This window comes from Equus caballus, chromosome 25 (genome assembly GCF_041296265.1).
Source record: "Equus caballus isolate H_3958 breed thoroughbred chromosome 25, TB-T2T, whole genome shotgun sequence".
NCBI classification, from domain to species: Eukaryota; Metazoa; Chordata; class Mammalia; order Perissodactyla; family Equidae; genus Equus; species Equus caballus.
This window is the reverse complement of record NC_091708.1, coordinates 24,496,235-24,523,866: the sequence shown is the minus strand read 5'-3', so window position 1 is coordinate 24,523,866 and position 27,632 is coordinate 24,496,235. Positions and strand designations below refer to the sequence as shown.

General features: G+C 40.7%; 1 protein-coding gene across 18 annotated transcripts in view; it reads left to right on the top strand.

Annotated features, from left to right (window-relative positions):
* The window catches only part of ECPAS (Ecm29 proteasome adaptor and scaffold), a 95,440-nt gene that overhangs the window by 61,928 nt on the left and 5,880 nt on the right, over positions 1-27,632 (top strand). For all 18 annotated transcript variants that reach the window (XM_023628640.2, XM_070251315.1, XM_070251317.1 and 15 more), the window contains 22 exons: positions 821-944; positions 5,265-5,410; positions 5,849-5,903; positions 6,603-6,717; positions 7,819-7,887; positions 9,169-9,286; positions 9,585-9,752; positions 11,861-11,940; positions 12,556-12,661; positions 13,403-13,450; positions 14,739-14,860; positions 16,176-16,326; positions 18,052-18,117; positions 19,323-19,412; positions 20,455-20,521; positions 21,093-21,184; positions 21,263-21,329; positions 21,565-21,750; positions 22,349-22,557; positions 23,417-23,460; positions 23,558-23,750; positions 25,349-25,487. In XM_023628640.2, coding sequence (XP_023484408.1) covers positions 821-944; positions 5,265-5,410; positions 5,849-5,903; positions 6,603-6,717; positions 7,819-7,887; positions 9,169-9,286; positions 9,585-9,752; positions 11,861-11,940; positions 12,556-12,661; positions 13,403-13,450; positions 14,739-14,860; positions 16,176-16,326; positions 18,052-18,117; positions 19,323-19,412; positions 20,455-20,521; positions 21,093-21,184; positions 21,263-21,329; positions 21,565-21,750; positions 22,349-22,557; positions 23,417-23,460; positions 23,558-23,750; positions 25,349-25,487 — 2,455 coding nt within the window. The remainder of the gene's footprint in view (positions 1-820; positions 945-5,264; positions 5,411-5,848; positions 5,904-6,602; positions 6,718-7,818; positions 7,888-9,168; positions 9,287-9,584; positions 9,753-11,860; positions 11,941-12,555; positions 12,662-13,402; positions 13,451-14,738; positions 14,861-16,175; positions 16,327-18,051; positions 18,118-19,322; positions 19,413-20,454; positions 20,522-21,092; positions 21,185-21,262; positions 21,330-21,564; positions 21,751-22,348; positions 22,558-23,416; positions 23,461-23,557; positions 23,751-25,348; positions 25,488-27,632) is intronic.

Sequence of the window (27,632 nt, the reverse complement as noted above, 5' to 3'; positions counted from 1 at the left end):
GAACTCAGACAGGTCCAGTTCTGTGTTGAGTCCATCATTCATGCTTGCGAAGTGTGTCAAAATGTCTAAAGCAAATTTTTAAAAGTTTGAGTATACGCTGTATAGAATTTTTTTAATGTTTGATTTTCGAAACAATTTTAAACTTACAATGCACTTATACCCTCAAGAACTTTACACCCTCTATCCAGATTTACCAAATTATAACATTTTACCACATTTGCTTTGTCATTCTTTATTTTTTCCTGAACTATTTGAGAGTAACTTGCAGATATCGTGTAATTTAAGAGTGCAAAGAGGAGGTGTTAGTAAGTTATAATGGCTGCTATTTATTGTGCAGTTACTACAAACCAGGTGTCCACTGGAAGCTTTATGTACGTTAACCTCATTTAATCCTTACAACCTTGATAAGGTGGGTGATGGTATTATGCTCATATTACAGATGAAGAAGTTGAGGCTCAGAGTTTAAATAGGGCTATGTAGCTAGTGAGAGAAGAGCTAGAATTTGGCCTCAAAGTCCATGCCCTTGCCCCCTAGGTAAATGGTATCTTGCTTGTGAAGATTAAAAATCATTGCTTAGTGATTCTCTACTGGGCATGAGGAGCGCAACATGGACTTGGAAAAAGATCTCCAGGTCGTTCTTACATTCTTCATTCCCTCACCCTGCCTCACCTTTGAACCACCCACTTACCCAAAAGCAATCCAGGCAAAAGAATGAAAACAGAGCATGCTGGGAAACAAGATATTAAGCAGCTTTGCTGTAAAATGGATGTTTTTTGGAAATGTTCTCTCTGATTCGTAGCTTTTGTTTCCTTCCTTGCAGGCCAAGCAGATAGAACTTCAGTTCACCATTGGCGAAGCCATTACCAGTGCTGCGATTGGAACTAGTTCCGTGGCTGCCCGAGATGCTTGGCTGGTGACTGAAGACGAGTACACTCCTCCTGCTGGTACCACATATTCAGCGAATTGATTTATAGTCAAGTCACCATCCTTTTCTCTTCCCTTTATCTCATTTGAAGCAAAAGAAAAATTGATACATTCCATTTTAACTCTTTTCAAATATTTATATCTGTCATCAGTTTGGTTCAGTGAAGAAAAATAGTTGGTTAAAGGAGAGTGAGCATGTAATGCATGAGAACTTTTTTTCACCCTTTGGCAAGCAAGCAGGGGAGTTAACTATGGGTTGCCTTCAAACTTGTGTTCTTTTCATGAGGATTGGTGTATTTAGCCAGTTTCATAAGTCAAGGCATAGCAGTTTCCAAATGACGTGTCCCCTAATCCTTTATCCCATAATGAAGCTTCGGTGTCTTCTGCTAAGGTTCTAGGCACCTCTGGACGACAGGTGCACTGGTTTTCAGTGACTGCGTAGGTGAGGGAGTGTGCGTTTTCTGACTCCGTTATAGACACTGTGATTTCAGATGTCTTGTGGTTTGGTTTGAATTTGGAATTGAAAGTATATTTTAGTATTTGAACCAGTATTTATTTTCTATCTTTAGAACAAAAGGAGAATCACCAAGTTTTTATATGTTGTCCTCTCAGATGAGGAAATTAAAGAGTGTTCTCATGGTATTGATTCCACCATAATTATATTCTATCATGAATACATTAATTTAGTTATCATACTTAGTGTTATAGTTAACATTTAACACTGCAGTATTTTACATACTTCCGTGTCCACCTATTATTTCTTTAGCTACCTTATAGAGATTTAAGGAAAATAGAAGACTACACTTTTGCTTGCATTCTAATTAGGAGAACAGTGGTTTGATGGAAGCTAAGTAGAGTTCTCTGATGCTTCTCTTGATGCGCGTGAGGCAAGGCAAGGAGGAATTTGTGTAGAAGGAAGAAAATACTCCAGGAAGGGGACTGACTGTTGTTGACAAGTAAGCAACCAAACCCGAAGTAGAAATTCTCAGTTTGCATATGAGAGGTGATGTGGGAGGTTTGACCTAAGCGAGGCCCACGCAGAAGAGTGGATTTGCTATGTGAGACGTGCCTCTGAGTCCGAGGGTTTCTGCATCATTTCTTAGGCAGATGAAGGGTAAGAGAGAGGAACCTTTGCCAGTCTTCACGCTTCTGAACGTCCTCTGTGTTGTCTCAAACTCTTCTCGAAAGATTGGATCCTCAATTAAATTCTCCATGAAATGTTGACGTTCTCCTCGTCTTTCTCTGTTTAGGGAAAGGCAAACAAAATATTGTGGAGAAGTGGGTGGTGATGAATCTTCACCTGAATTTTGGTTGTGTGTGTTCTCTTTGTTATTCTCAACTGAGTGCTACTCAACTTTTTGGATGTTTTTTGTTAGAGTGTACTAATCTTGGTTTGAGCAGAGGGAACAGCATTTGAGAAGCCAGTTAGGGCCTAGGTCTTAGCCATCTTAGTATCTTGAGCATCTAACACAGTACCTGGCGTATTGTGGGAATGGCTTGTTAATTGGGTAATTGTAGTCCCAAATAGCAGAACTGCAGATAGCTAGAGCTGTGGTTATGGGAAGGTAGAAGAAGGGATTGCATCTGACACTGAGAACTAGATCACTGTGACTCGTGAGGAGCTAATAGCACCAGCCTCTTGCGGTGTCCAGGATTCCCCTGTAAGTTAAGGAGGAGCGTCCACTAATAGGGCTCTGTCTCCTTCAGGCCTTTTGTTGGCTTTGTGTGAGTCCAGTTCTGGCTCTTCTTTCTTTGGGGATGCTTTCATTCTAGGATCCTTTCTTACCCATCTCATACTTCTGAAATCTTATTTTACCTATCCTCCTTTCATTTTGGTTCAGTTACGGGGTTGCATTTGCACCCAGGCCTTTAGCATATCCCAATACTTTCTTGGAACGTTTTTCTCTTAGTTTTTGTAAGACTGTGTTTTCCTGAGTTTTTTCCTTGCCTCTGTCTGGCCACTTCTCATTCTCCTTCAGTGGCTCCTTTTCCTCTATGCTCCCCATCGGTGTTGGGATATCCCCATCACCCATACCCATAGCCTACTCTAATATATATTGATGACCTCCAAATGTCTATCTGTGTCTTAGAACCATTGTGTGATACTCCAGAGCTGTGTTTCCAACACTTTATTAGGATTTATGACGGAGGTCCCCAGGCACCAACATTTCTATATGTCTAAAGCTGAAATCATCATTTCTTCCTCCTCTCACTCTCTAAAACTGTTTACGTTCTTTATTCCCTAAAACCATTCCGCCTCTTTTTTCCCTATCTTCATTAGTGGTAACACCATTTCTCCCCAGTTTCCCACACCCAGAGAAGGTGGAGAAGGGCTAAGATCCCAGACTAAGGCCAGGGAGAGGAGTTAGTTCAGCAAATATTTATTGTGCTTAGTATGAGCCAGGCACAGTTCTGGGTGCTGGTGATGCAGGAATGATCAAAACAGTTGAAAATTTTGCTCTAATGGAGCTTACATTCTAGTGGAGGACTTGGCAAGAAGCAAAATAAGTAAGAGAAAATATGCAGTGTGCTAAATGGCGATAGGTACTGTAGAGAGAAGTGAAGCAGAGAAAGTGGATGATAAAATTTGGGTGGTATTTTAGAATACGTGGGGCAACTTTTCTCAGGAAGGTGATATTAAAATGAAGACCTCAAGAGGGTGGATTTCTTGGGGAAGAGCATTCAAGGCAGAAGCAATAGCAAGTGCAAAGGCCCTGAGGCATGAGTATGTTTGACGTCAGTGGAATTGAAATAGAGTGTGCGTGTAAGGAGACCAGGAGTAAGAGATGAGGTCAGCGGGGCACTGGGAAGCCAGATCATGTAAGGTCTTGAAGGCCACTGTGAGGAATAGGAAGCAATTGCAGGATTGTGAGCTGAGGAGAGCCATAATCTGACTTACAGTTTAAAAGGGTCATTCTGGTGCTGCACTGAAAGTAGACTCAAGGAGGCAAGAACAGAGCAAGGAGAACAGTTAGGAGGCTGTTGCAGTATTCCCGGTGAGCAATGATGGGGACTTGCACCAGGATGGTACCATGGAGGTGGGGAGAAAAGGTTGATTAAAGGTGTTTGAAAGGAATGACAATAGTATTTCCGATTGGATGGGTTTGTGAGGTGAGAGGACTCAGGGATGACTTTAGAGTTTTTGATGTGAGCAGCTGGAAGAATGGAGTTGCCATTTAGCTAAGATTGGGGAGGCTGTGGGAGGTGGAGATTCGTGGAGTGGGTGCAGGGAAAAAGCTGCTTCACTGGCTCTTCTTCGTCCACACTCCTCCCGCTCAGCGTTGGAATGTCCCAACTCCCCCATAGATGAGCTAGGACCAGTATCCTCAGGGACATCTGGAAGTCAGTTGGATATGTGAGTATGGACTTTGGAGGAGTTCCAGGTTGGAAAGTCTCTGGGAGTATCGTATAAAGATAGTGTTAAAAGCTGTGAACCTAGATGTGATCACCAAGGGAGTGAGTAGACAAGAGAATAGGTCCAACAGCTCAGCTCTGGGCCGCCCCAGAGTTTAGAGTTTGGTAGATGAGGAGAACCAAGGACGGACACTGAAAAGGAGCGGCCTCAAGTTAGGGGGTCCTGGAAGCGAAGGGAAGAAAATCTACGAAGGGATGAGGGTGGGAGGGGTCAGGATCAGCTGGGTTGTATACTGCTGGAAGAGCAATTAAGATGGGAACCGAGAAGTGATCATTGAACTTAGCTACAGGAAGGTAATTGGTGGCTTTTACAAGTGATTTCGGTGGAGTAGAGACGGTAAAAAGCCTGATTTGGAGTGAGGTCAAGAAAAATGAAGAGGTGAGAAAATGTAGACCATGAGTGTAGTCAACTGGTTTGAAGGTTTCAGTGTAAAGTAGTGCTTCTCGACGAGGAGAGGGACATTTTGCTCCATAGGGGCATCAGGTAATGTTAGTTTTTAGTGGGAGATGGGAAAGATACGAGAGAGAGAAAAATAGCTGTGACAAGAGAGAATGGGGACAGTTTTAAAAAAAATTAAGACTTTTTTAAGAGAAGTTTTAAGTTCACAGCAAAATTAAGAGGAAGGTACAGAGGTTTCCCATATGCCCTCTGTCCCTCCACATGCGTAGCCTCTCCCATTGTGGGGAGGAGATTTCATTCTGGGACTACAGTTACCTGAGTACCCTGGAAAGGTTACTTAGCTTATGCTGGGTTCTGAAATGAAGGATTATCAGTTCCTTCAACAACTTGTTTAAACCCCTTGTTCGTTTAGATTGTAATATGTTACAGGATTGTTGTATTGAGTAAATGATTAAAATTTAATTTTTTGCAGGAAACTCTACTCAATTATTTTAATTGTGTCTTACTGTTCTTTGCTTTTCCCCAGGAGCCAAAGTGAATGATGTGGTCCCCTGGGTGTTAGATGTGATTTTAAATAAACATATCATCAGCCCCAACCCACACGTGAGGCAGGCAGCGTGCATCTGGCTCCTTTCCCTCGTGAGGAAGCTAAGTAACCATGACGAAGTGAAGGTAAGCTCTCTGTACATGTGATCAGCTCTACGGGAAACTGCTTATGAAGTGTTTATGATTGAAAGGGGCTCAGAAGGAAAGTTTACAAAGGTGAGGGCCATTAACCACTAGCAGATATTTTGAGATTAGTTATCCATGGAGGAATGAAGGGTGGTGGCCTGATACACATTGGTTGGAAGCTGATTCTAAACCTAAAGGTATATAATCAGAAGAAGCGCTAAGGGTGGGGGAGCTCGGCCTGCGTGCGTTAGATTGCCTGTAAGTGGTACAACCTTCAGGTGATTTGGCCACCTTCAAAGAGGAGAACACAGCAGGGTTTGTGACCACCTTGGGCCGTTAGACTTGACTTTACAGGTGGTGTGTACCCCAGGGGCACGCTGCTGATTCTCCCAAAGAGTTGGAGTTTCTGTGTTCTAAATGCCTTTTTTCTTCTTTCAGTCTCATCTTAAAGAAATTCAGAGTGCATTTGTTTCCGTTTTGTCAGAAAATGATGGTAGGTTATGGGTAAATATTTGATTTCCAGACTTCATTAAACTTGTATTTTAAATTTTGAAAAATCTGGATGAATAAACATAAAAAAGGGGTCCAGGAAGCTCAATTCTTATTTATTAATTAGATCATGTTCTTCAGTTTTGCATTTAAAAATGGAACCGAGGCCTTCTTTAACATTGGTACTTCTACTAAATAATAGCTTTCTTCTACTTCTGCTTCCTTTCATCTTTGTGATTTTAGGCAGGAGAGGGTGGATGTATATGTATTAGACATGTATATAGTAGCTTTGCTTTATAAGTTGTTTTAAACATATGGTCTTCTGTTGACTTTTCATTTTTAAAAACGTTGGAGGTGGGTATGTGAGATCCCGTGAGGCTGTTTTACCTCTCACGTGTCTGCCTTGCGGTCGGCCTGCTGATCCTCTGTCACCATGCGCTACACACTGAGGCTCAGCAGTGTTGACTTGGTTTGTGAGCTGGGTCTTTTGTGAATGTGGTCTCATTTACAGGGACTTTTTGGTGCCATGTCCACTGAGATGATTTAGTACGCTTTTTAACTAAAGAGGCAGATTGATTCTGTTTTCATATCTTTACTTTGCTATCATTTTGGGTTAATGTTACAAACTTTTAAAAATTTTGACTTGATGGCCAGTAGACAAATTTTCCTTAAAGTAATATTATTTTGTCTGTCTTTTGTGTAGAACTTAGCCAAGATGTTGCCTCCAAAGGCCTCGGGTTGGTGTATGAACTGGGCAATGAACAAGATCAACAGGAATTGGTTTCTACGCTTGTAGAAACACTTATGACTGGCAAGAGGTATGATGAACTTGAATATTTCAGATTTGGGCACAGGGCAGGTCTTGCACATACTGAGAATAATGCAATGGGAGAAGGAAAATTCAGCTTTTCGCTTTCCTGTTTATTAAGCCTTTTCCAAATTGCAAGTCAGTGATTGTTGTGCTGTGGGTAGCAGTTTAATTATCCAGTATATACTGTTTAGGAAGTAGACTAAACTAAACTACTGTTTAGAAACATGCCAGAAGGACAGGCTTTGAAAATGGAATGATCTCAGGACAGTTAAAGCATTGGATTACAAAAATCCTGTAATTGCTGTTGGCTAAATGACGATGGAGACGTGGGGAGGGAGCTCCATCCTTCATAGTCATGATCTGTGAAGAGTATGAGAAGCGAAGTCATTCTTGTAATTGTTTGCTGCTTTATGTTGCCATCCGCGTGGGAAGGATAGTTTTTTGTTTTGTTTTGTTTTGATGAGAAAGGTTGTCACTGAGCTAACACCTGTGCCAATCCTCCTCCATTTTGTACGTGGGACACCACCACAGCATGGCTCGATGAGCAGTGTGTAGGTCTGCGCCCAGGATCCGAACCCACAATCCCTGGGCTGCTGAAGCGGAGCCTGTGAACTTAACCACTTCGCCACCAGGCCAGCCCCAGGAGGATACTTTTTATTTTTTTTTATGTTTTATGTACCTGTTTTTTTTTTTTTTATTAATGTTATGATAGATTACAACCTTGTGAGATTTCAGTTGTACATTATTGTTAGTCATGTTGTGGGTACACCACTTCCCCCTTTGTGCCCTCCCCCCACCCCCCCTTTTCCCTGGTAACCACCAATCAGATCTCCAGGAGGATACTTTTTAATGTGTGACCACATTTAATTCAGTGTAACTTTTCTATGGGATGTCTTTTACATGGGAATCTATGAATTTGTTCATTCTAGACTTCATTTTATAAAATTCTCGGGCTGATGGAAAGGATTGGTTGACCTTTACATCTTGCACACGGTAGATACTTGAGAGGAAATTTGATTTTATCAGTTTGCAAATGAAATATATCAGTTAGATGATTGCTAGTTTGAAAAATTTGAGGCTAATTTAAATTCTTATTGTTTTGGTTTAGAGCTAAACATGAAGTTTCTGGAGAGACAGTGGTATTTCAAGGGGGAAGCCTTGGCAAAACACCTGACGGGTAAGTGTGCCAGATCCGTTGATCGTCGTTGTAGACGCGGTGAACAGAGCACTCACGACATTGGTTTCTACCTTCTAGGAAATGATGTGTATTAGTGGCAGAAGAGCACTTTTCTGGAAAAAGCCTGCTGTCTTAGGTTGGGTTTCCTGGGAAACAGACTCTGAGGTAGAGATTTGTATGCTGGAAGTTTACTGAAGTGTGCCCCAGGATCATCACCCTGGGGGAGTGAGGAAGCAGGACAGGGCTGATGGCCCAAGGAGGGGCTGAACTTCTGCCAGCTCTTAAGCAGATACTGGCCTCTCAAGGAGCTCTGGAGCTGGGCCGGGCTGGCCCATGAGACTTGTCCTGATTCAAGGGGCCCCTCATGAGGCCTTTACACTCCCTCAGTGACCAAACATTGGTGGTGGGCTGCTCTGGGGGACCTGACCTTGGACTGAGTCATGAGGGGGGAAGCTGGCAGCACAACTCGGCGTCCACTGCACGTAGTTTGTTGTAGGGGGCACCTCTGCTTGGTATCATGGAGTCTACCAATTTAGCATTTCCAGTTAATTCCTAGAGCCTTACCTCCTTTATTTTATCATTATTCCATTGTGATTACACTGTTGCCTTTCCTCTGAAAATCCTCAGGGAAACGTTGCAGCTTGCTCAGCCGTATGTGGTGTTGCGCAGAGCCCTGCCCTCACTGTTGTCTACAGTGTTAGAAAGCAGTGCTTTGTTCTGTCCTTGATGTTCTCCTGTGGCTCAGTGTTTTCACAGTGAAAGTTGTTTTTGTTCCACTTACTCTCCCTGTAGAGTCCTGAGTTTCTAAAAAGTGCTCACTTTTCACAAAATAACTAACACACATGATCGGGTGTTTGAGTAAATATTGTTTGTTCAGAGGAAAGTTAATAGGACTCAGGAGTTGTTATCAGGATTGGGGTGCCCTGGCTTAGAAAAGGCCTAGAGAAGACAGAGGTTGTCTTCAAATATCTCTTAGGATTTTGAGAGTGATCTGTGCACAATATAATGAATTACTGAGCCGCCTCCGGAGGTGGGGAGGGCTCGCCCTCCATGAGAGTTGCAGGTGGGTTTATGTCATTTGCCAGGCATTATTGGTACTTGAATCAGGTGACTTTATATTCTTCTCAACCTGGTTCTCTGCCTCTGTGATGATAATTCAGTATTGGAAATTTAGGGAAAACATAATTTTAAAATGTCCTAGTAATATTGGTGATGTAATTTTTATTAGGCTGGAGATAGAGAAATACATTATTGCATACTTTTTGTTTGTTTGTTTCCAAGCCAGGGCCTCTCTACTTACAAGGAACTTTGTTCTCTGGCAAGCGATCTAAGTCAGCCAGATCTGGTGTATAAATTTATGAATTTAGCCAACCATCATGCAATGTGGAACTCTAGGAAGGTAAGTTACTATAACTGGACAGTTTTTGTTTTTCACTTCCCTCCAAAGCCAAACCTGCTACATTGGCAGACAGTGACAATTGGTATGCTGTGTTTTATAAACGTCTGTGATCAGAGAGAGCCAAACCACCACATGGCTGCTATTGTTGGTGGGTAAAGCTGGGACACCCAATAAATCAGGTTGTATTCAGGGACAAGTTTGGGAGGGAGAATTTTGTGATCTTGATGTATTTCATGTGTTGATATTTTACCTGTAACAAATGTATCTGAGCCACTTCATCTTATCATCATTTTTTTAGGGTGCTGCTTTTGGTTTTAATGTAATCGCTACCAGAGCTGGAGAGCAGCTGGCTCCTTTTCTGCCTCAGCTAGTTCCTCGTCTTTATCGTTATCAGTTTGATCCCAACCTTGGTATTCGACAGGCCATGACTAGTATTTGGAATGCATTGGTCACTGACAAATCAACGGCAAGTATCTGTGAACCCTTGTCCAAGATTACACAACAGCATTTAAATCCAGTGCCCATCTTCTCTCTACTTTGTATACTTATTTGTTTAATCAAATGAGCTTTCTTTCAAGGTATCAAAGATGTTCATGGAAATGTTTATTGAAATCTCAAAAATAGAAATAATCTAAATGCCCTTTGGGTGGCTAGTTAAGGAAATGGCAGTGTATTCACACAAATGGAATAGTGTATGTCTGTAGGTACTGTTGATGCGATGGAGAGCAGGTCAGAGTTCCTACCTTCAAGGAGCTCACTTAGTTGAGGAGATAGACAAGGAAGCAGGCAATTACCATATATTATTTTCTCTCTTGGTTTTCCATCATCTGGCTACTTCTCATATTCTCTTCTACTTTTAGATACTGAGATTTCTCAGGGCTTGCCTCTGGGTACTTTTTACTCGCTCAACTTTATCTTTCTAGATGAGCTCATCTGTTCCAGGGCATATAAATGTCATCTTTATTGTGATGGTTTCCAGTCTTGTATTTTTGGCCTGGACATGACTTGTGCTCCTGACTTACATATCTAACTGATTGACATCTTCTCTTGGATGTTGTTTCAAGATACCTTAGACTTAGCATGTCTAGAATAGGACTTATAAAAACAACCTTCCCCTCTCTTCTCAGCATTCATCCCTTTACCCAGGCCAGGAAACCTGGTGTCATCCTTGATTTTTGTCTGTCTTTACCCCCACCCTCAGTTGAATCCCGTAGCAAATTCTGTTGATCCTGCTTCCAAAGTATTCCTTGAATCCATTCTCTTCTTTCCCTCATTTTTTCCTGATGAACAGGTTGTCATCTTTCTCTTCTCTTTGCCTTCCTTCATTTAATTATCAGCAGTGAAAGTGATTTTTAACCGTGCAGATTGGATTTGCCATTTTGGGTTAGAATCCTTTAGTAGCTTCATAGCCACTTTAAATAAATTCCACGATCCTCACCTTGTCCTTCCAGTCTCTGCACACGATGTGGCCCCTTCCTCTCTCTTCAGTCTGACCTTAGGTTGAGAGTGTTCCGTTCATGGTGGTAGACGCTTGAGGGTTCAGCTTTGAAGGCTCGGTGAGTTCTGTTTGCTCAAGGAGAGTACTCACTACCACTGGGTCAGCCAAGGTCTAATGGGCCGGTGGTTTTAAAGATCCGAATTCAGGGCACAGGCCTAGGCTTTCGAGATGTGAGCCTCACTTGTATGAGAGAAAGGTGAAGCCACAAGTATGGATGAGATCACTATGGAGAACGTTTAGAGAAGCAGACAGAGGAGGTCATCCATTTGTTAAATGTTGAGTGAGTTGTGTACCTCTCTGTCTTGGTTTCCTTACATATAAGTGAGAATAACAAAACTCTCCTACTTAGAAGAATAAAAGTGGAAAAGCCATAAGTTTTTGAGGTTCTTTGGATCAACATAAAAACTTTCGTTTGTCTTTATTACCAAACTGATAAGTGTATATCAAAACAAAACAGAGGCTTAAAATATTAAACTCATCTTTTATTCTGAACAATCAGAATGCTTCTTTATGTGCTAGGTACCATGCGAGGTACCAGGGAGGCAAAGACAAGTGAGGCAGTGTCCCTGCCCTTGAGGTCTCAGTGCGATGGAGCCGTACGGTTATTGCAGCATCTGCTAGAGTGCGCCCGAGCAGGTGCTGTGGGAACAGAGGAGAGTAGGCCGGTCTTCTCTGCCAAGGCTGCCTGATTTGAATCTTGAAGGACAAGTAGGCGGTAGCCAGGCCAGTAGGAGATGGAAGGGATTGTGGGGAGAGGTAGTGTGTGCCAAGAGTGGGGGTGAGACAGGACGTGATGCCTTTGGAGCTAGATGGGTCATGGAGGGCTTCGTATCCATGTCCAGGTGATAGGTGTTTATTCTCACGCACTGAGGAAAATAAGAGGATCAAGTCTGCATCTTAGAAAGATCATTCTGGCAACTTTTAGCAACCAGAGCGAGGAGAGAGTTGCAGGCTGAAAGGCTGAGAGAGATGCTTAGGCTGTTACCAATGGAAACGTGGTCAGTGTGATTGAGAGATGAATAATTTGATTGTTGATGGATTTTACATTTTTCATTTTATCCTTTTGCTTTCATTAGGTGGATAAATATTTGAAGGAAATTCTTCAAGATTTGGTTAAGAACCTTACCAGCAATATGTGGCGAGTTCGAGAGTCCAGGTACCATTTTTTGAAATATAAGTCTAATCAGATACAGCTAGTTTTTTTCCTTTAAATTTTCAAGCTTTATAGTTTTGTGCAAAAGGAATAAATTAATATTATTAAAAAGCATGTTCCTGGTTGAGTTAGACAGTTATCTTTGTTTAACGATTTAAACTGTGCAAGTCAGTGGTTTTCCCTAAGTTGTTTTAGTTTATCTAAGTGTGAAGTTACAGAAGCAGATCACTTGTTAAATTGGTAGACATCAAGATACATTTATATACTCTCATGACTTTTGTGGGTAGCATTTATTTATAGAATTTATATTTTTTCAGTGTCTGCCATGTGCTTGGCAGTGTGCTAGGCCCTGGGGGTACACTGGGAAGTAAACAATGATGTGTCATCTCAGAGAGATTGTGTTATGGTTGTGGGAGACAGACATTTGGTGACTGTCAGTGCCATATGCCTGTGGTATATTTGAGGAACCAAGGATGTAATAGTCATTGCTGTCGTGGGGTGAGGGGGTTAGTCCTAGAAATATAGGCAGAATCTATATTCTTGTTTGGTATGAATGTTTCATAGTAGAATACTGAGCCTTCTCAATCATACATTTGAAACCAAATTGTTTATTTTCAGCTGTTTAGCTCTGAATGATTTATTGAGAGGAAGACCCCTAGATGACATCATTGATAAACTTCCAGAAATTTGGGAAACTCTTTTTAGAGTACAAGATGATATAAAGGTATTATAGAAATAAATCTGCATTTGTTCCTAGAATAGCTTAAACTGGAATTGTTAAAGTATGTTTCAAAATTTACTATACAGACAATTTTAAGAGACCACAATTTCCTCCCAAAGTTTCATTCTCAATGTGCCTGTGAAGTTGCAAGGTTGGGCATCTTTAGATCTAAATTGACTGATTTTTTTTTTTTTTTTTTTTAAGGTGGCTACTGCCTGACTTTCTTTCAATAGAGATATCATGAGGGACAAATAACAGTTTTGAAATAATCCAGACTAACTCTACTCGATCAGTTTTATAAGTTGGATCAGTCATTCCCAAATAACGTGACCAATGCCTCTGAATTTTTCCTGGGCAGTTTAAATTTTAGATATTTTGATATTTTCCCATTAAAGTTGGGCACTTCGTTTTTGCCTTTCTTTCTTTTTTTGCTTTATTCATTAGACATTTTTCAAGTCTATCCTCACATAGATCTTATACATTTGCTTTTATGATACATTAGTTCTAAAGTGTTATACTTAATAGCCATATTTTTGTAGGGTCAAAATAGGTCATAGCTAATTAAAACAAATAACGGATTATAAAATGTGTTCCTTGATGGGCAGAGAGCCTAAGGAAACACTATTTTTTAACCTGGTGTTGAAAGTAGGACTTTTCCTTAATCTGGGTAGAGTCGGAGGCAGTTAAATAGGGTAGATGAGAAAGAAACTAACTTATATGATGCCAAACTTGTCTCATTTTTAGGAATCTGTACGAAAAGCAGCAGAGCTAGCTCTGAAAACTCTGAGCAAGGTGAGAACTCTTATCTTATCCTATGTTGGGGGTGAAGTGGGGCAGGGTTCTGTGTGACCAAGACAGTAATGACTTATCTTTTTGTCATACAGGATGACACTGAGTTGCAGTATAATTGGCTTCATGCTGTGGTTCACTGTTTTCACAATGAATGAGAAACTGGGTGCCGTTATACTAGAATACTAGTAGTTTTTTTGTTTGTTTTTTGTTTGTGGCGGAACCAAATTTTATTCTGATGATTGCAAAATATTGACTTTCTAATTCTATTACCTTTAAATATTTATTAGTTGGCATTGTACTACAAAAAAGAGCTTTCTCTTCTTCCCTATTTATTTATGTACTTATATATTATCAATATGAACTCATGAATTCTTATTTTATTCAATGGATTATAATCCACTGCTGTGCTGATCTATTTTGGTACTCGAATTGCAGCAGATTTGGTCAATGGGAGCCCCTTGAAGCCGCTCCTTGCCCTTTGACATGCCCCATCGTTTTGTTGAGCACTTCCTTTCTGCCATAAGATGTTTCAGGCTCATCTGTACCTTCCCTGCCTCAGTCCTGGAATTAGCCATTTCTCTAAAGAACTTTGATAGAATACTAGTATTTTTAACAAAGTGTATCTCTGGTCTCTTTAAATGGTGAGCTGCTCTGGGCCTTTACGATGAAGTATGACTTTCACTTGACCCTGAAGAACACATTACTCATTTAGATCAAGCAACATCTACCTTTTCTCTTACTCTTCCTGTGTTATGTGTTAATCTGCCTTTCATATTTATGAGGTTGGCAAGCATTTTGAAACTTGTTTCCCACTTGAACTTGATTTTATGATATATCAGGAACTTTACACTCTAGCTGTACAAACCTTGCCATAGGTCACATTGTTAGTAAGTAGTAAAGCCAAGTTTTAAATTCTAGATGTTTCTTATTCTAGATTTCTGTTCTTGACCACAAGTTATGCTGCCACCTGAAGTCATTGATGATGATGATAATAATAATACTTTGTCTTATTCAAAGTGCCTTCTTACACATTTTCTCATTTCGTTTTCAACTGTTCCCTGTCTCACAAATTAGAAGTCCAAATCTTGGAGAGTGAAATTCATTGCCAAATTTTCTGTTTAGTTACTGGCGGACATAAGACTCTCTTGTGTTTCTCCCTGTAGTGCCGTAGAAAGTAGATTTACTTATTCTTTTCTGTGGTTACGGGAAGGGGGAGGTATTTTGTAAGATGAGTGCTTTACTGGGTGCGAAGTCAGTTTCACTAATTTCCATGCTCTTTGTATGTGAGGTTTGTGTGAAAATGTGTGACCCTGCCAAAGGAGCTGCCGGCCAGAGAACCATCGCTGTCCTTCTGCCTTGCCTTCTGGACAAAGGAATGATGAGTCCTGTGACAGAAGTTCGAGCCCTCAGGTGTGAATCAGCTGATGAAATGAACGTATTGGATTTACTTAGTTCTTAGTCATTCTGTAGGAAAGGGGTTTCTTTGAATGTTAGATTCTTGAAAGCATAGAGAAAGGAGGAGAATCCAATGAGGCACCCCAAGAGCATTTATGGAAAGTTGTGAGTCTGAACATTTTCACAGAAACATTCTCATGGGAATCTTGCTTTCGAGCAGCATTCTGTCGTTTTGCCTTGACCCTGAGTAAAGTGGGTTTTTTATTGCCATCAGTCTCTGCCCCCAGCAAGCACATCTTCCTCTTACGCCACAGGTCCTCAGGAGCTTGCTTGTTGTTATACCATTTAGTAATATTTCACAGGTTATTAGGTTTAAAGTAAACTGTACCACGTGCAACAATGAAATATTCAAAAAATACACTCACGTTTAGATATATGTGGCTATTATAAATTAAAGTCAACAGTGAAGGGTTCCAGTTTGTATGTTCTTTTGTTTTTAAAGTAGAATGCTATCTGGGAATTTTATCTGTTCCATTTTTATTTCACTCTTAAAATTAGATAAAATTAATAGTACCAACAGTATTTCATGGTAACTAAACAGTTGATGAGGGGGGCCGGCCCCGTGGCCTAGTGGTTAAGCTCGCGTGCTCTGCTTCGGCGGCCCAGGGTTCACCGGTTTGGATCCTCGGCGCAGACCTAGCACTGCTCACCAGGCCATGCTGAGGCGGCGTCCCACAGAGCAGAACTAGAGGGACCTACAACTAGATATACAACTGTGTACTGGAGGGCTTTGGGGAGAAAAAGAAAAAGTTTATGAGGGAACGTTCCTTTTAGAAAGAATTCACCTAACATAGGTAAAGGAATGATAAAATTAGGATGTCACCATTTTGCTATCCACTGTAAAATAATGTAGGTAATGATCATGAGTGGCTCCTAAATCCACTGGTGAAAGGCTGATGGGGAACTTTATAATGGATGGTTCAGGCCAACGAAACTTGAACCAACAGATAACTCAACAGAACAAAAAAAGACAAGCACACATTATATGCATCCTGATGTGATGGAACAGGACACACAGCACCACCTATGAAAGATTCTTGTTAAAAAACTTGAACTTGATTTAGCCTACGGATCTGTACAAGGGAATATGTTAAATGCTTGGAAATTTCTAGAATATGAAGTTAAAAAAAAAATAGTGCTAAGACCAGGCTCTGAACCCATGTTAATATATTCCTGAATGCAGCAAACTGCAAACGTCCTCATGTTTAGATTTGTAGAGCTTCTTGCTTTTGTTCAGAGGACTCAGGAGTTGTGTTCTGTGTGTCTGTAGCATTAACACCCTTGTGAAGATCAGCAAAAGTGCAGGAGCCATGTTGAAGCCACACGCACCAAAACTCATCCCAGCTCTGCTGGAATCCTTGAGTGTATTGGAACCCCAAGTTCTCAATTATTTGAGCCTCCGGGCTACAGACCAAGAAAAGGTGAGTTGACGGCACAGGCATATTGGTCGGTATCATGGAGGAAGAGCCCTGTTAAGGAACTGAGGTCCGTGTGAAAATCCTTCCAGTGTCCTCAAACACCGTGACTTGAATGATACTTTCACTGCTCTTGAAACAACTTGACTCCCATAACTGCATGCAGTGTCTGTTTGGGGATGAGGAGCAGGAGGAGGGCTCAGAGACTATTTTGTGAATTGGATGAAACTAACACTTCCATTTAAAAATGCATTAACACTTATTTAACACAGTTTTTTGTACATGTTTGTTTATTTTTTTAGGGGTTGGGTCTATACCTTCAGAGTCCTTCTAAGGACCACTCCTGCCTTGCAAGTAAAGAAGATTTGTATCTAGACTTTGGCATAGTCCAAAATTATTCTGCTTTTCAGATATATTGTAGTCACCTAGTCTCTGATCAGAGTTTTTTAAAAAATTACAGATGAAACATTTATTGTAAAAAATTAAAATAATACAGAACAGTAGAAAGTAATTCCCCAGGAGTCCCCTCTCCCCTACTAGCACAGTATCATTTCCTGATCATACCCACCATCAACAGTTTCCTGGGTGTTTTTCAAATTCTTTTGTAGTCATAGGCTATAAAACCAACAAACACTAACTTAAAAATAGACTATGAATGTTGTTCTGCAACTTGCTTTTCATTATTAACAATATAGCATGTCTCTATGTGGAGCTATTTCATTCTCTTTAATGCATGCACAGTATCCTCCAGGGAGGGAATTTTGAGTTTTTGTCACATTTTATGACATCAGAGGATTGTGACTGTTCTATTTTCTTTACGCCTTTGCCAACGTTGAATTGACATCAGTCTGATAAGCAAGAATCTCATCGTTTTAATTTACACTTTCCTGGTATTAGTGTTGTCCATTGTCATTTCATACTGTATCAACCATGCCTATTTTTGTGCTTGTTGATGTTTTTACATTTGTCTCTGTTTATTAGGACTATTAAACGTCTGTCACAGAGATTGTAAATCATTGCTCTCAGTTCACTGTTTGATTTTTAGCTTGCCTAAGCTAGTAACTTAACTCTTTTCCCTTTGCCTCTAATGTTGCTCCTCCATCCATCGTTCTTTCCTTGCTGAGCAGTAGACTTGCCTCGTCCTAGGTTCCCACGGCACACTTACTAGGCGCCGAGAATCAGGAAACATAAACTCTAGTCCACAGTTTGCAGCCCTAGGCAAGTCGCTCTGTGTGCCTTTCTCTTCTCATTTGTTATGTCTGGATATGTTAGCTTCTCCTACAGGGTAGTTGTTAGACTGAAATACCACTGTAGATATGAAGACCCTTTACAAAGTTAAAACATTAAATGTATAAAATTTTTTATTGCTTAGACACAGTTTTTTAAAATCTGAGATAGAACTTTATTTAGTCTGTTGCTTTATGTAGTGGATGGAGGACCTGAGGCTCAGGAAGGCTGGATGACTTGCTCAGAGCCATAGTATGTTAATTACTAAGTGCCATTAGTTTCTAACTGTTACCTGACTTTCTTACTGCACTGGATGCTGCCCTTACAGGTAAATTGTTGCGTGTAGATCAGAAGAAGTTAGAGTTAGACTTATGTTTGACTTTGTCATATCTTTATATTATTTTTTTAAATGTCCTCTGTTTGGAAGCAAAGCCCTTTCGGAGAGTGTGGGGGCTTCTTCCTAATTAATCGAATTTGCTGAGTGACTTGAATTTGTGTTCTCAGGCTGCGATGGATAGTGCTCGACTCAGTGCTGCCAAATCCTCTCCCATGATGGAAACAATCAACATGGTCAGTGCCTCGTGACGGGAAAGTTTGTTTGCTTACCTCCGAGTTCCAAGTCTTCAGGCTACGTTAAATGAAGTAGAGATTTAAGGGATGAGTCAAGGAGCTATTGTGGCTCCAGTTTTTTCTTAGTACAGTTTTTCTTTTTTTTTTCTATATTACTTAATGGAATAAATAATACTTCCAAATATTACAATCCATCAGTCCAGATTTGTTACACAGGAGAACAATATATTAAAAGCTCTCTCTGTAAGTCTATATCTGGATCTGTTTGGCTTGCCTATTTAGAAAGCTTCAGATAGTTGTCTCTCCCTGAGCATTGTCTTTGGGAGGACCCGGGAGGGTGTCAGCTGGAGGTATTTAATGAAGTAGGCAACATAAAAGGCAGGGAAAGAGAATTGAGCAACTTGATATGTTGTTTCAGTCATAGGAAGGGATTTGCAGAAAAGAGCTGCTCAGCACCGAGGTTCTAAGTCCTAACGTTCCCGGCGTCTTGGAGTAGGAGTGACTAAAGTCACTAACGCCGACTGCTGTGGCCTGGAGTGGTTCACTGAGGGCTTGTGAGCGAGTGAGCATTGTTTTGCTATGCAGCTCACAAGGCTGGACAAGACAAGTAGATATTTTTTAGTGCTTACTGGAGGACTATTACCATTACTATTGGGGAGGAAAGAGAAAGCTTAAAGAAATAGGAATAGTTAGCAAACACCTTATAGATATGCTTATTAATAATAGGATATATGTCACTGCATTTTCAAAAGTTTAATGCAGCAAATTCAGCTAAGAAGTCAACTTTAATAAAATGGTTTCATAGGGCAGGCCCATTGAAGAAGGTCAATGTTAATCTAGGTTTTTTACACTAAATGTGGATTGATAAAGAGGAAGTAGGTCCAGAGAGATCCTTTCTTCTGGGGTAATTATTTTTTTCCTTTAGTAGGTTTTTTCATTTTTTTTTTTTTTTAATGTTGAACCACTGATGAATGGTTTTTCTGTTTGTAGTACAATGGTGGTTTTAACATTAAAATCAGAGCAAAATCAAGCCATCAGTTTTTCAACTTCATGTCAAATCCAGTGGTGGGTGCATATTTGACATGGGTAGTTTTTAAAAAAAATTTTTTTTGACATGGGCAGTTTTTAATTGAAGATGTGGAATTGAGTCAGTTAAGACTTAATTATTTGCTAAGGTTGACTTTATATTTATTCTCTTCCAAAAGTGCCTGCAATATCTTGATGTGTCGGTGCTGGGTGAGCTAGTTCCTAGATTATGCGAACTGATCAGAAGTGGCGTAGGTCTTGGAACTAAGGTAAGTATATTCTTCATGAGAGGAATTTGCATCTTCCTTAGTTTAGGCCTCAAAAATATAACAGTCATGGTGTTTGAAATTCATATTTTTCCCATAAAGCCTAATAGTATTTTACATTAACCATTTTGTTTTTATGGTTGCACTAATAACTTAAAACATGTAACTTGTTCAGAATATAAAATATGTGACTTCTTCAGTACACATAATGTCACTTTTTTAGTGGAATCATTTCTGTCACCTGGTTGCCGTGTACATGCCCTCTGGGTCCTCATTCGTTCTCAGTTATTAATGGAAATACTCATCCAGTTATCAAGGCAGCGTTGGTTTAGGGGGCGATTAGCATTTTTCACAGAGGGGTCGGCAGGTGTTTGGACAGGAAAATGTCTTCCTCTCCAGGATCTTTCAAAGATCAGACCCTGCCCCCCACACTTTAAAAAGAAACAACTCACATTTTTGTCCTGACAGAATTAACATGTTTGTCCTTTTAAATTTTAGCATTTCTAGATCAGGAGAAAGTTAAAAAATGTCTGTAAGTTTATCACCCATAATTGCCGTTAATATCTCAAAGTGTTTCCTTCCAGTCTCTTTTCTGCATTGTCCTCTTTAAAGGCCATCTGATACTCTGTTGTGTGACTGTGACATCATTTATTTTAATCCATCAAGGGGCATCTGATTTGCTTCAGCTTTTTTGATATTAAACAAAGCGCTGTGATGAATGTCTCTGGACACGTCTGGCGCTGTCTCCTTTGGTTCCGTTTCTAGAACTGGAAATGTTAGAACAAGGATGGACAAGATGACACATGTTGCCCTCCTGGACGACTGAGCCCATTTTCTTTCCTATTTGCAGTGTGTGAGAGCACCCATCTTCCTCAGGAGGTCTTGAAAACATCTCTGCCTTGCTAATTTAAAATAAGCATTTTCCTATTTCTAGATTGATTCTTGGAGGAGCTGTTAGACTTCATGTGTTTCTTATCTTTGAATCTTTGCTAAAACAAAGGGTTTGCTACATCAAATTTAGACGTTTGCTTTTGTAACCCTGTAGGGAGGCTGTGCCAGTGTCATTGTGTCATTAACTACTCAGTGTCCCCAGGACCTAACACCTTACTCAGGTGAGTTTGTCAAAACCACGTGTGGTGATATTTTTGTATGGCCATGTCTTGTGTGACAAAGTTTAAAAGGAAAAATAATTTTCGTTCAGACATGCTTGTGAGACTGTACACTGTTCCTCCCCTCATACATCCCCCTCTGCCTTTATTTCTTTGTTTGCAAGAGGTACAGGATGATCAAGTTTAGCAAGTTTTCACTGTTTTATAAGTGATTATTTCTGAGTGGTATCAGGAGGTGAGAGTATCTGTCATTCTGTAGGATTCATTTACCATTTATAGCTAATTTCACAGCAGCATTTTTCTCTTCTTAGATTGGCTCGTAGACAGAGCCTATGAATTTTATGTACCTGGCTCTCATTTTTGCACCGTTTGCCACCATATTCTAGATGTAGATTAATTTTTAATTTTATATCAGGCAAAAGGAAGCAAATTTATACTATAATTGTAACATAGAAGGATTCTAAATTACCATGGAATAAATCAGGTATAAATTACAGGGTTAAGTTTGTTTTGGTCCTGGGAACAGAGCAGAAAATTGGTCATCCAAATATAGATTTTTCTCTATTTCTGATAGGTAAACTTATGAGTGCTTTGCTTAGTGGCCTGACAGATCGAAACAGTGTAATTCAGAAATCCTGTGCATTTGCCATGGGCCATTTAGTTCGGGTGAGTTGAATTTCTTCTTGAGTTAAGTAATTATACTTTGATAATTGTGAGAAAGGACTAGGATTGTTTCTTTTTCAGACCTCACGGGATAGCAGCACTGAGAAACTCCTGCAGAAACTCAACGGCTGGTATATGGAGAAAGAAGGTGCCTTTCTTTTCCTACTTTATGTTATTTTTAATTTAGATTTTAGCAGCCTAATAAAACGATACAAACCAGGTCTTACCCTCTGTGATTTTATGTGCTTTGGGAGGAACATTTCTAATTGCTTTTACTGATTTGTTTTGCTGTGGGGCAAGTTGAATAGTAGTCTGTTTAGAACGGTTATCCTGAAAAACAATAAGTGCCATAAAGATTATGGTTTTTTCCTGCTTTTCTTTAGAACCCATCTACAAGACCTCTTGTGCTTTGACGATTCACGCTATTGGACGATACAGCCCTGACGTGTTGAAGAACCACGCCAAGGAGGTTCTGCCTTTGGCATTTCTAGGCATGCATGAAATCGCTGATGAGGAGAAATCAGAAGAATGTAACTTATGGACTGAAGTGTGGCAGGAAAATGTACCTGGTTAGTCAGTACTGCCTATGAATTAAGCCTGTTTCTTAAGAACCACAGCTGGAAGTTTTTACTCCTATTCTGTATTCATAAACTCCTTTAGTTATTTTCCCAGGACCTTAACAGCATGTGTCCCATGTAGTTTGAAGCCTGTCCAAGTGGCTGAGTTCTCAAGGTTGGCACTCAGAGCCCTTCTCTTTCCTCCCTCATTGCTACCCCTGTTGGAGAATAGAAACTCTGCCCCAGCAAAGTAGAGCTTTATTTATTTTAGTTGAGAGTGAATAGTGATCGTATGTTGCCTTAGAGTATCCTTTTAGAGTAGTGCTTCCCAACTGTTTTTCCCCTTGACACGTATTAATGGATGACGACCATTTGCATGACGCCCTCCTGTGGACATATCCAAGTTCATGAAGTCCTGCTGTTGTAAAGATACATCACGACACCACCCAGTTTCTCTCCCTTTCAGAGAGTGGTGTGATGGAACCATTGAGAATCACTGCTTTAGACGGATGGTCACTGGCTTTTTTTCCAGACTTAGAAAAGAAGAATCAGTTAATTAATTTTTTTGTGTCACGTAAAAGTTGCTTTAATTTTGCTTTTCATAACCTAGGTTCCTTTGGTGGCATTCGGTTATACCTGCAGGAGTTGATTACCATTTCCCAGAAGGCTTTACAGTCTCAGTCCTGGAAAATGAAAGCCCAGGGTGCAATCGCCATGGCATCAATTGCAAAACAAACCAGCTCCCTAGTACCTCCATACCTGGGAATGATCCTGAGCGCGTTACTGCAAGGCCTGGCTGGAAGGACGTGGGCAGGAAAGGTAAAGGAACCCTTCATGCCCAGTTAAACCGAAGGTATCCTTAAAGGATTATGACTTCCTCTTTCATTTTCTATAAAAATTAGAATCTAGTTTTGTGGGACGTCAATGGATTGTTTTCATGATTTCCTAGCTAATAGGAAGCTTTGGGTAAACTTTGTCTGATTAAGTGTGACATTTCATCAACGTGTAACCCGCATGTCCTTGAATACTGCACATAATGTTGGAGATTGATTTTTGTTTGTCATGTTCGGCTTTCCAAGATAAGTCTTAAACCAAGTGGTCACCGTTTTGTGAGTGCTGACCTCATGAACGGATCAGGACCGTGCATACGTGAAATTGAGTAGCAAGGCAAGCTGCGTCTAAACCTGGAGCTGGGATGCCCCTCTGGGGCCTGTGAAGGAGTAGCAGTCATTTTATATACAAGGGTGATAGTAGGATACTTACAGTGAACACTCAGTGGGGAGCAGGAGACTATGGCACCCGAGAACAATCTGCTTGATGTTGTAAAAATCCGATAGTGGCCAGCACCATCCTGTAGACAAAGTACTGGACCAGAAGTCAGACACGGCTTTAAACCCGTGCGTGACACTTCTGCCTGTGTGACCTTGAGCAGGGGAGTTCTCTAGGCTTTATGAAATGGAGATGAAGGCAGTTATCTTGCTTCCCTGGTTCGAGTAAAACTCTGTAAATGTGCTCGTTAAACAGTAAAGTGCATTAAAGGTAAGATTAAAGTGCATTAAAGATTAATTTTTGTTGTCATGGTTATTAAATATTCCTGAGGTAATTGTAGTCATAGTACAGAGAATGTAAGTGACACATGGTGTGCTTAATAGCATTCCCTCGTCTTTCAACCCTTTAGGAAGAACTGTTGAAAGCCATTGCCTGTGTGGTGACAGCCTGCAGGTAAATATTCTTTCAATGAAGATGCCATTTCTTAAACTGGACCTGAAAGCTGTGGCCTTTTATTAACTTTTCTGGTACTCTTGTATGGATCCTGTAGTGCCGAGCTGGAGAAGCCTGTGCCCAGTCAACCCAGCACTAATGAAATTCTCCAGGCTGTTCTGAAGGAGTGTGGCAGGGAGAATCTCAAGTACAAGATTGTAGCAATCAGCTGTGCAGGGGATGTCTTGAAGGCCACCAAAGAGGACAGATTCCAGGAGTTTTCTGACATTGTCATACCTCTCATCAAGAAGGTAATGACCACCTATATCCTGTCAGGCCCGGTTTATACCTAAGAAAATTAGGGAAAAAAGGAAAGAAAAGATTTTTTTGTGTCCTGTTTGCATATTTTATTAGGATTAGTGTAGCTGCCAATAGCAGAAAATCCCCAAATATCGTGGCCTCAAATAAGATAGATGTTTGTTTCTCACATATTGGTTTAGGGATTCTGGCTCTTTACAGCGCCCAGCTCTGTCATCCCTAGGGTGTCGCTATTGTCCTCATGGTCCACGGTGTGTCTGTATTCCAGACAGGCGATGGCAAAGGAGACGAAGAAGGGATGAAGGATCAAAGTAGCCATGTCAGTTCTCTCTTAAGGAGAATTCCTAGAAATGGCTGCATAACACTTTCACTTCTGTGAAAGTGCTTAGTCGGATAGCCACACCTGGCTGTGACGATGCTAGGAAAGGTAGTCTTCTTTCTAGGCATCCGTTTGCTCAATGGGAGAAGGGGAGAGCAGATGTGCTTTTGTTTTTTGTTTTTTTTTAAACCAATCAGAAAGATGAGTTTATTGGAAGGGTTTTGACCTGTAAGCTGGGAAACTCAAGGCTACAGGAGCCATGACTTCTAAGAGTGGATGTTGCTGTGGATGAATGCTCTCTGTCATAGTTACAATAAGCTTTGCTTTGCAAGCATGAGCAGAATCCACCCCAGTCATCCTAGAGTGAAGACAGGGAGCTCAGTGTGTCACTGTTGATTGCCTCTGCTGTATATTGGAGGACTTTGATCAAAAAGACTGGTGTCTTTTAGAAAATGAAGTACTCATTTTTAAAGATTGGGCACTGGTTCAAAGAAAGAATGGTACGGTTTACCTATTTATTTTTTGGCAAAACACGAAATATTTTAAAAAGTGTTTTTATTTCTTGTGTTGCTGCTAATTTGCAGTTGTTTTCTTTCAGTAAAAAGCTGTTTGCATAATTTCTGTTATATACATAGTGTATGGATTTGGGAGATTTCTATTTTAAATTGATTGTATCACTGGCTAGGTGGACAAGTCACTTCTTGGCCTGTTTCCCTATCTTATTAAGAAAGAGTTTGGGGGCCGGCGCCTTGGCCAAGTGGTTAAGTTTGCACGCTCTGCTTCGGCGGCCCAGGGTTTCGCCGGTTTGGATCCCGGGCACAGACATGGCACTGCTCATCAGGCCATGCTGAGGTGGCATCCCACATGCCACAACCAGAGGCACTCACAACTAGAATATACACCTGAGTACTGGGGGGCTTTGGGAGAAGACGGGAAAAAACGAAAGAGTTTGGGTTTAGATCATTACCGAGTTCTTCCATCTTTAATTCCATGATTCTAATACAAGTCTTTTTATGTTGTGCTTATAATACTACAAATATGGTATATTTTTCACTTTTGCTTACAGATTCCTTTAATGGATTTCTCAAATTTATTAGAGAGGTGTAATATTTCAGTTGCAAACTCTTTTTACAAATAGGAAAATTCATGGTAGAGAATTTAGCTTTTAATTTTTGGTTAGCATCTTTTACTCTGGTACCCTGATTGTTTTAACAGTATACCGGTAACTTTAAAGAAGAAATTGGGTTTTGCTTTCTTTTTGACATGTCCTAGAACTCACCTGAAAGCACTGGAGTCCGGACAACCAAGAATGAAGATGAGAATGAGAAGGAAAAAGAGCTGCAGCTGGAATCTCTGTTGGGCGCCTTCGAGAGCCTGGGCAAAGCCTGGCCCCGAAATGCAGAGACCCAACGTAAGCACGAGAACCTGGGTTTGAAGGTTCTTGTAGAGCCTGACCGATTAGTAGAATTATCCAGTATAAATTGTACTCCTGCATCAGCAAATAACCTCATTGACTATTGTCTGAGTCTGCCGGGACTGCTATAATGAAGGGCCACAGACTGGGGGGCTTACACCACAGAAATTTATTTTCTTACAATTCTGGAGGCTAGAAGTCTGACATCAAGGTGTCAGCAGTGTTGGTTTCTTCTGAGACCTCTCTCCTTGGCTTGTAAATGGCCATCCTTGTCCTAATCCCTTTTTATAAGGACAGCAGTCATATTGGATTAGGGCCCACCCTAATGACCTCTTTAAAAACTTGGTCTCGGGGCTGGCCCCGTGGCCGAGTGGTTAAGTTTGTGTGCTCCGCTTCGGTGGCCCAGGGTTTCGCTGGTTTGAGTCCTGGACGCGGACGTGGCATTGCTCATCAGGCCATGCTGAGGCAGCATCCCACATGCCACAACTAGAAGGACCCACAACTAGAATATACAACTATATACCGGGGGGGGGGGGGGGGGGGTGTGGCTTTGGGAGAAAAAGGAAAAAAATAAAATCTTAAAAAAGAAAACAAAAAACAAAACTTGATCTCTCAGCACAGTCACATTTGAGGTTCTCGGGGTTAGGACTTCAGCATATGAATCCGGGGACACCATTCAGCTCAGAGCAGCCATGATACATTTTATGTAGGTAGTCTGCTTATGAAAAGAATTGTTAGTTTTCTTTATGATGCTCTATTTTGAGGAATCCACAGAATTTATTAGTGGGGTCTCCATCTTGAATTAATGGCCTTGTTATCAAATCTTCAGTAAGCAAGTGAAATCTCTTTTTCACTGAGAAACTGGTAACTTTTTGAGAGATTTTTAGAATTGGGCATGTATTTCAAAGGATTAAGTAAATAAACGAACAGCAAACCTTTATTGTTGGATTAGATTGTATTAGTTAGGACCCTTTGACAGAGTCTTCAACTTGGGACGATGCTGCTCTTGTCTGCTTGTGTTGGTTTCTGCAGGGCATCCCACTGAACATTGTAATATTCTTGAATGTTCTAAAAAGTGTTGTTGATTATTTGTGATTGGGTATGTCTGAAATCAGATTTAAGTCTGTGAGCCTTGCCATCCTTTGTGTGAACTTGAAAAAGTATATTTGCTGTGTATAGGAAGCATTTTCCAAAAGACACAGATTTGTAAGTGGTCTTATTTCTTGGTGTTATGTTATGGACTGCAGTGGAAGTCCACTTGCTGGACACCATTAGGGCTACTAACTTTTGCTTGATAGGTAGAGAAAGTTAAAGGAGGGAATTATATAAAAAAGATGATACATACACAAACCAGTTTATTTAGCAGTTTGTTTTAGCATAAGGCATAGAAATGTACACTGATTTGCCCGTTCCTGAGGGGACGGCCTTTGACAATTTAACTGTCCCACATTGGCTTCTCATATACATCTTACTTACAATGTATCATCTACAATTTCTGGTTTTTGTTTCTTTATAGTGGAGAAAGGAATTACAATCTCTCAGGAAGCAATTCAGGTGCAGAATTCTAGATTTTTACCCCCGTCCATTTTTACATTTGTGAACCACGCTAAATTGTGCAACGTTTAAAAAAATAACCGTTGAGTTTTATACTTGTTTCATCAGGAGTATAATGTTAGCATAATATTAATTATATAATTATATCAACAAGCACCGTTGGCGGAACAGGCCTGGGATAAAGCACTGTTGACTCTTGGTGAGCCTGTGACATGCAGAAGCTTGTGAGGCTCCGGAGAGGAGCTCCCACCTCCCGAGTTCTGCTTTCCTTGGCTGCCATTCAGGGTGTTTTATGGGGAAAAGGGAATGTGGTTAAGATTCTGTGTCAGTTCCTTGGAAAAGGATATTGCCTTGAAAATAAACGTTTATGAACAGTTAGATAGGCCCTTTGTGGGGGAGGTGTTCTGATCAGGAAAATTGGTTTGAGAATTGGGCGCAATGTCACACTGAAGTTTTTTTGAAATTTCATGGCTTTAATTAAAGGCATTTGTTGTTTTATTTTTTCCTCTCTCCCTCCCACCCTCTCTTTCACTGTCCCTCTATCCTCTCTGTTCCTGTCTTTCTCTGTCCTTCTGTCCATCACTGCCT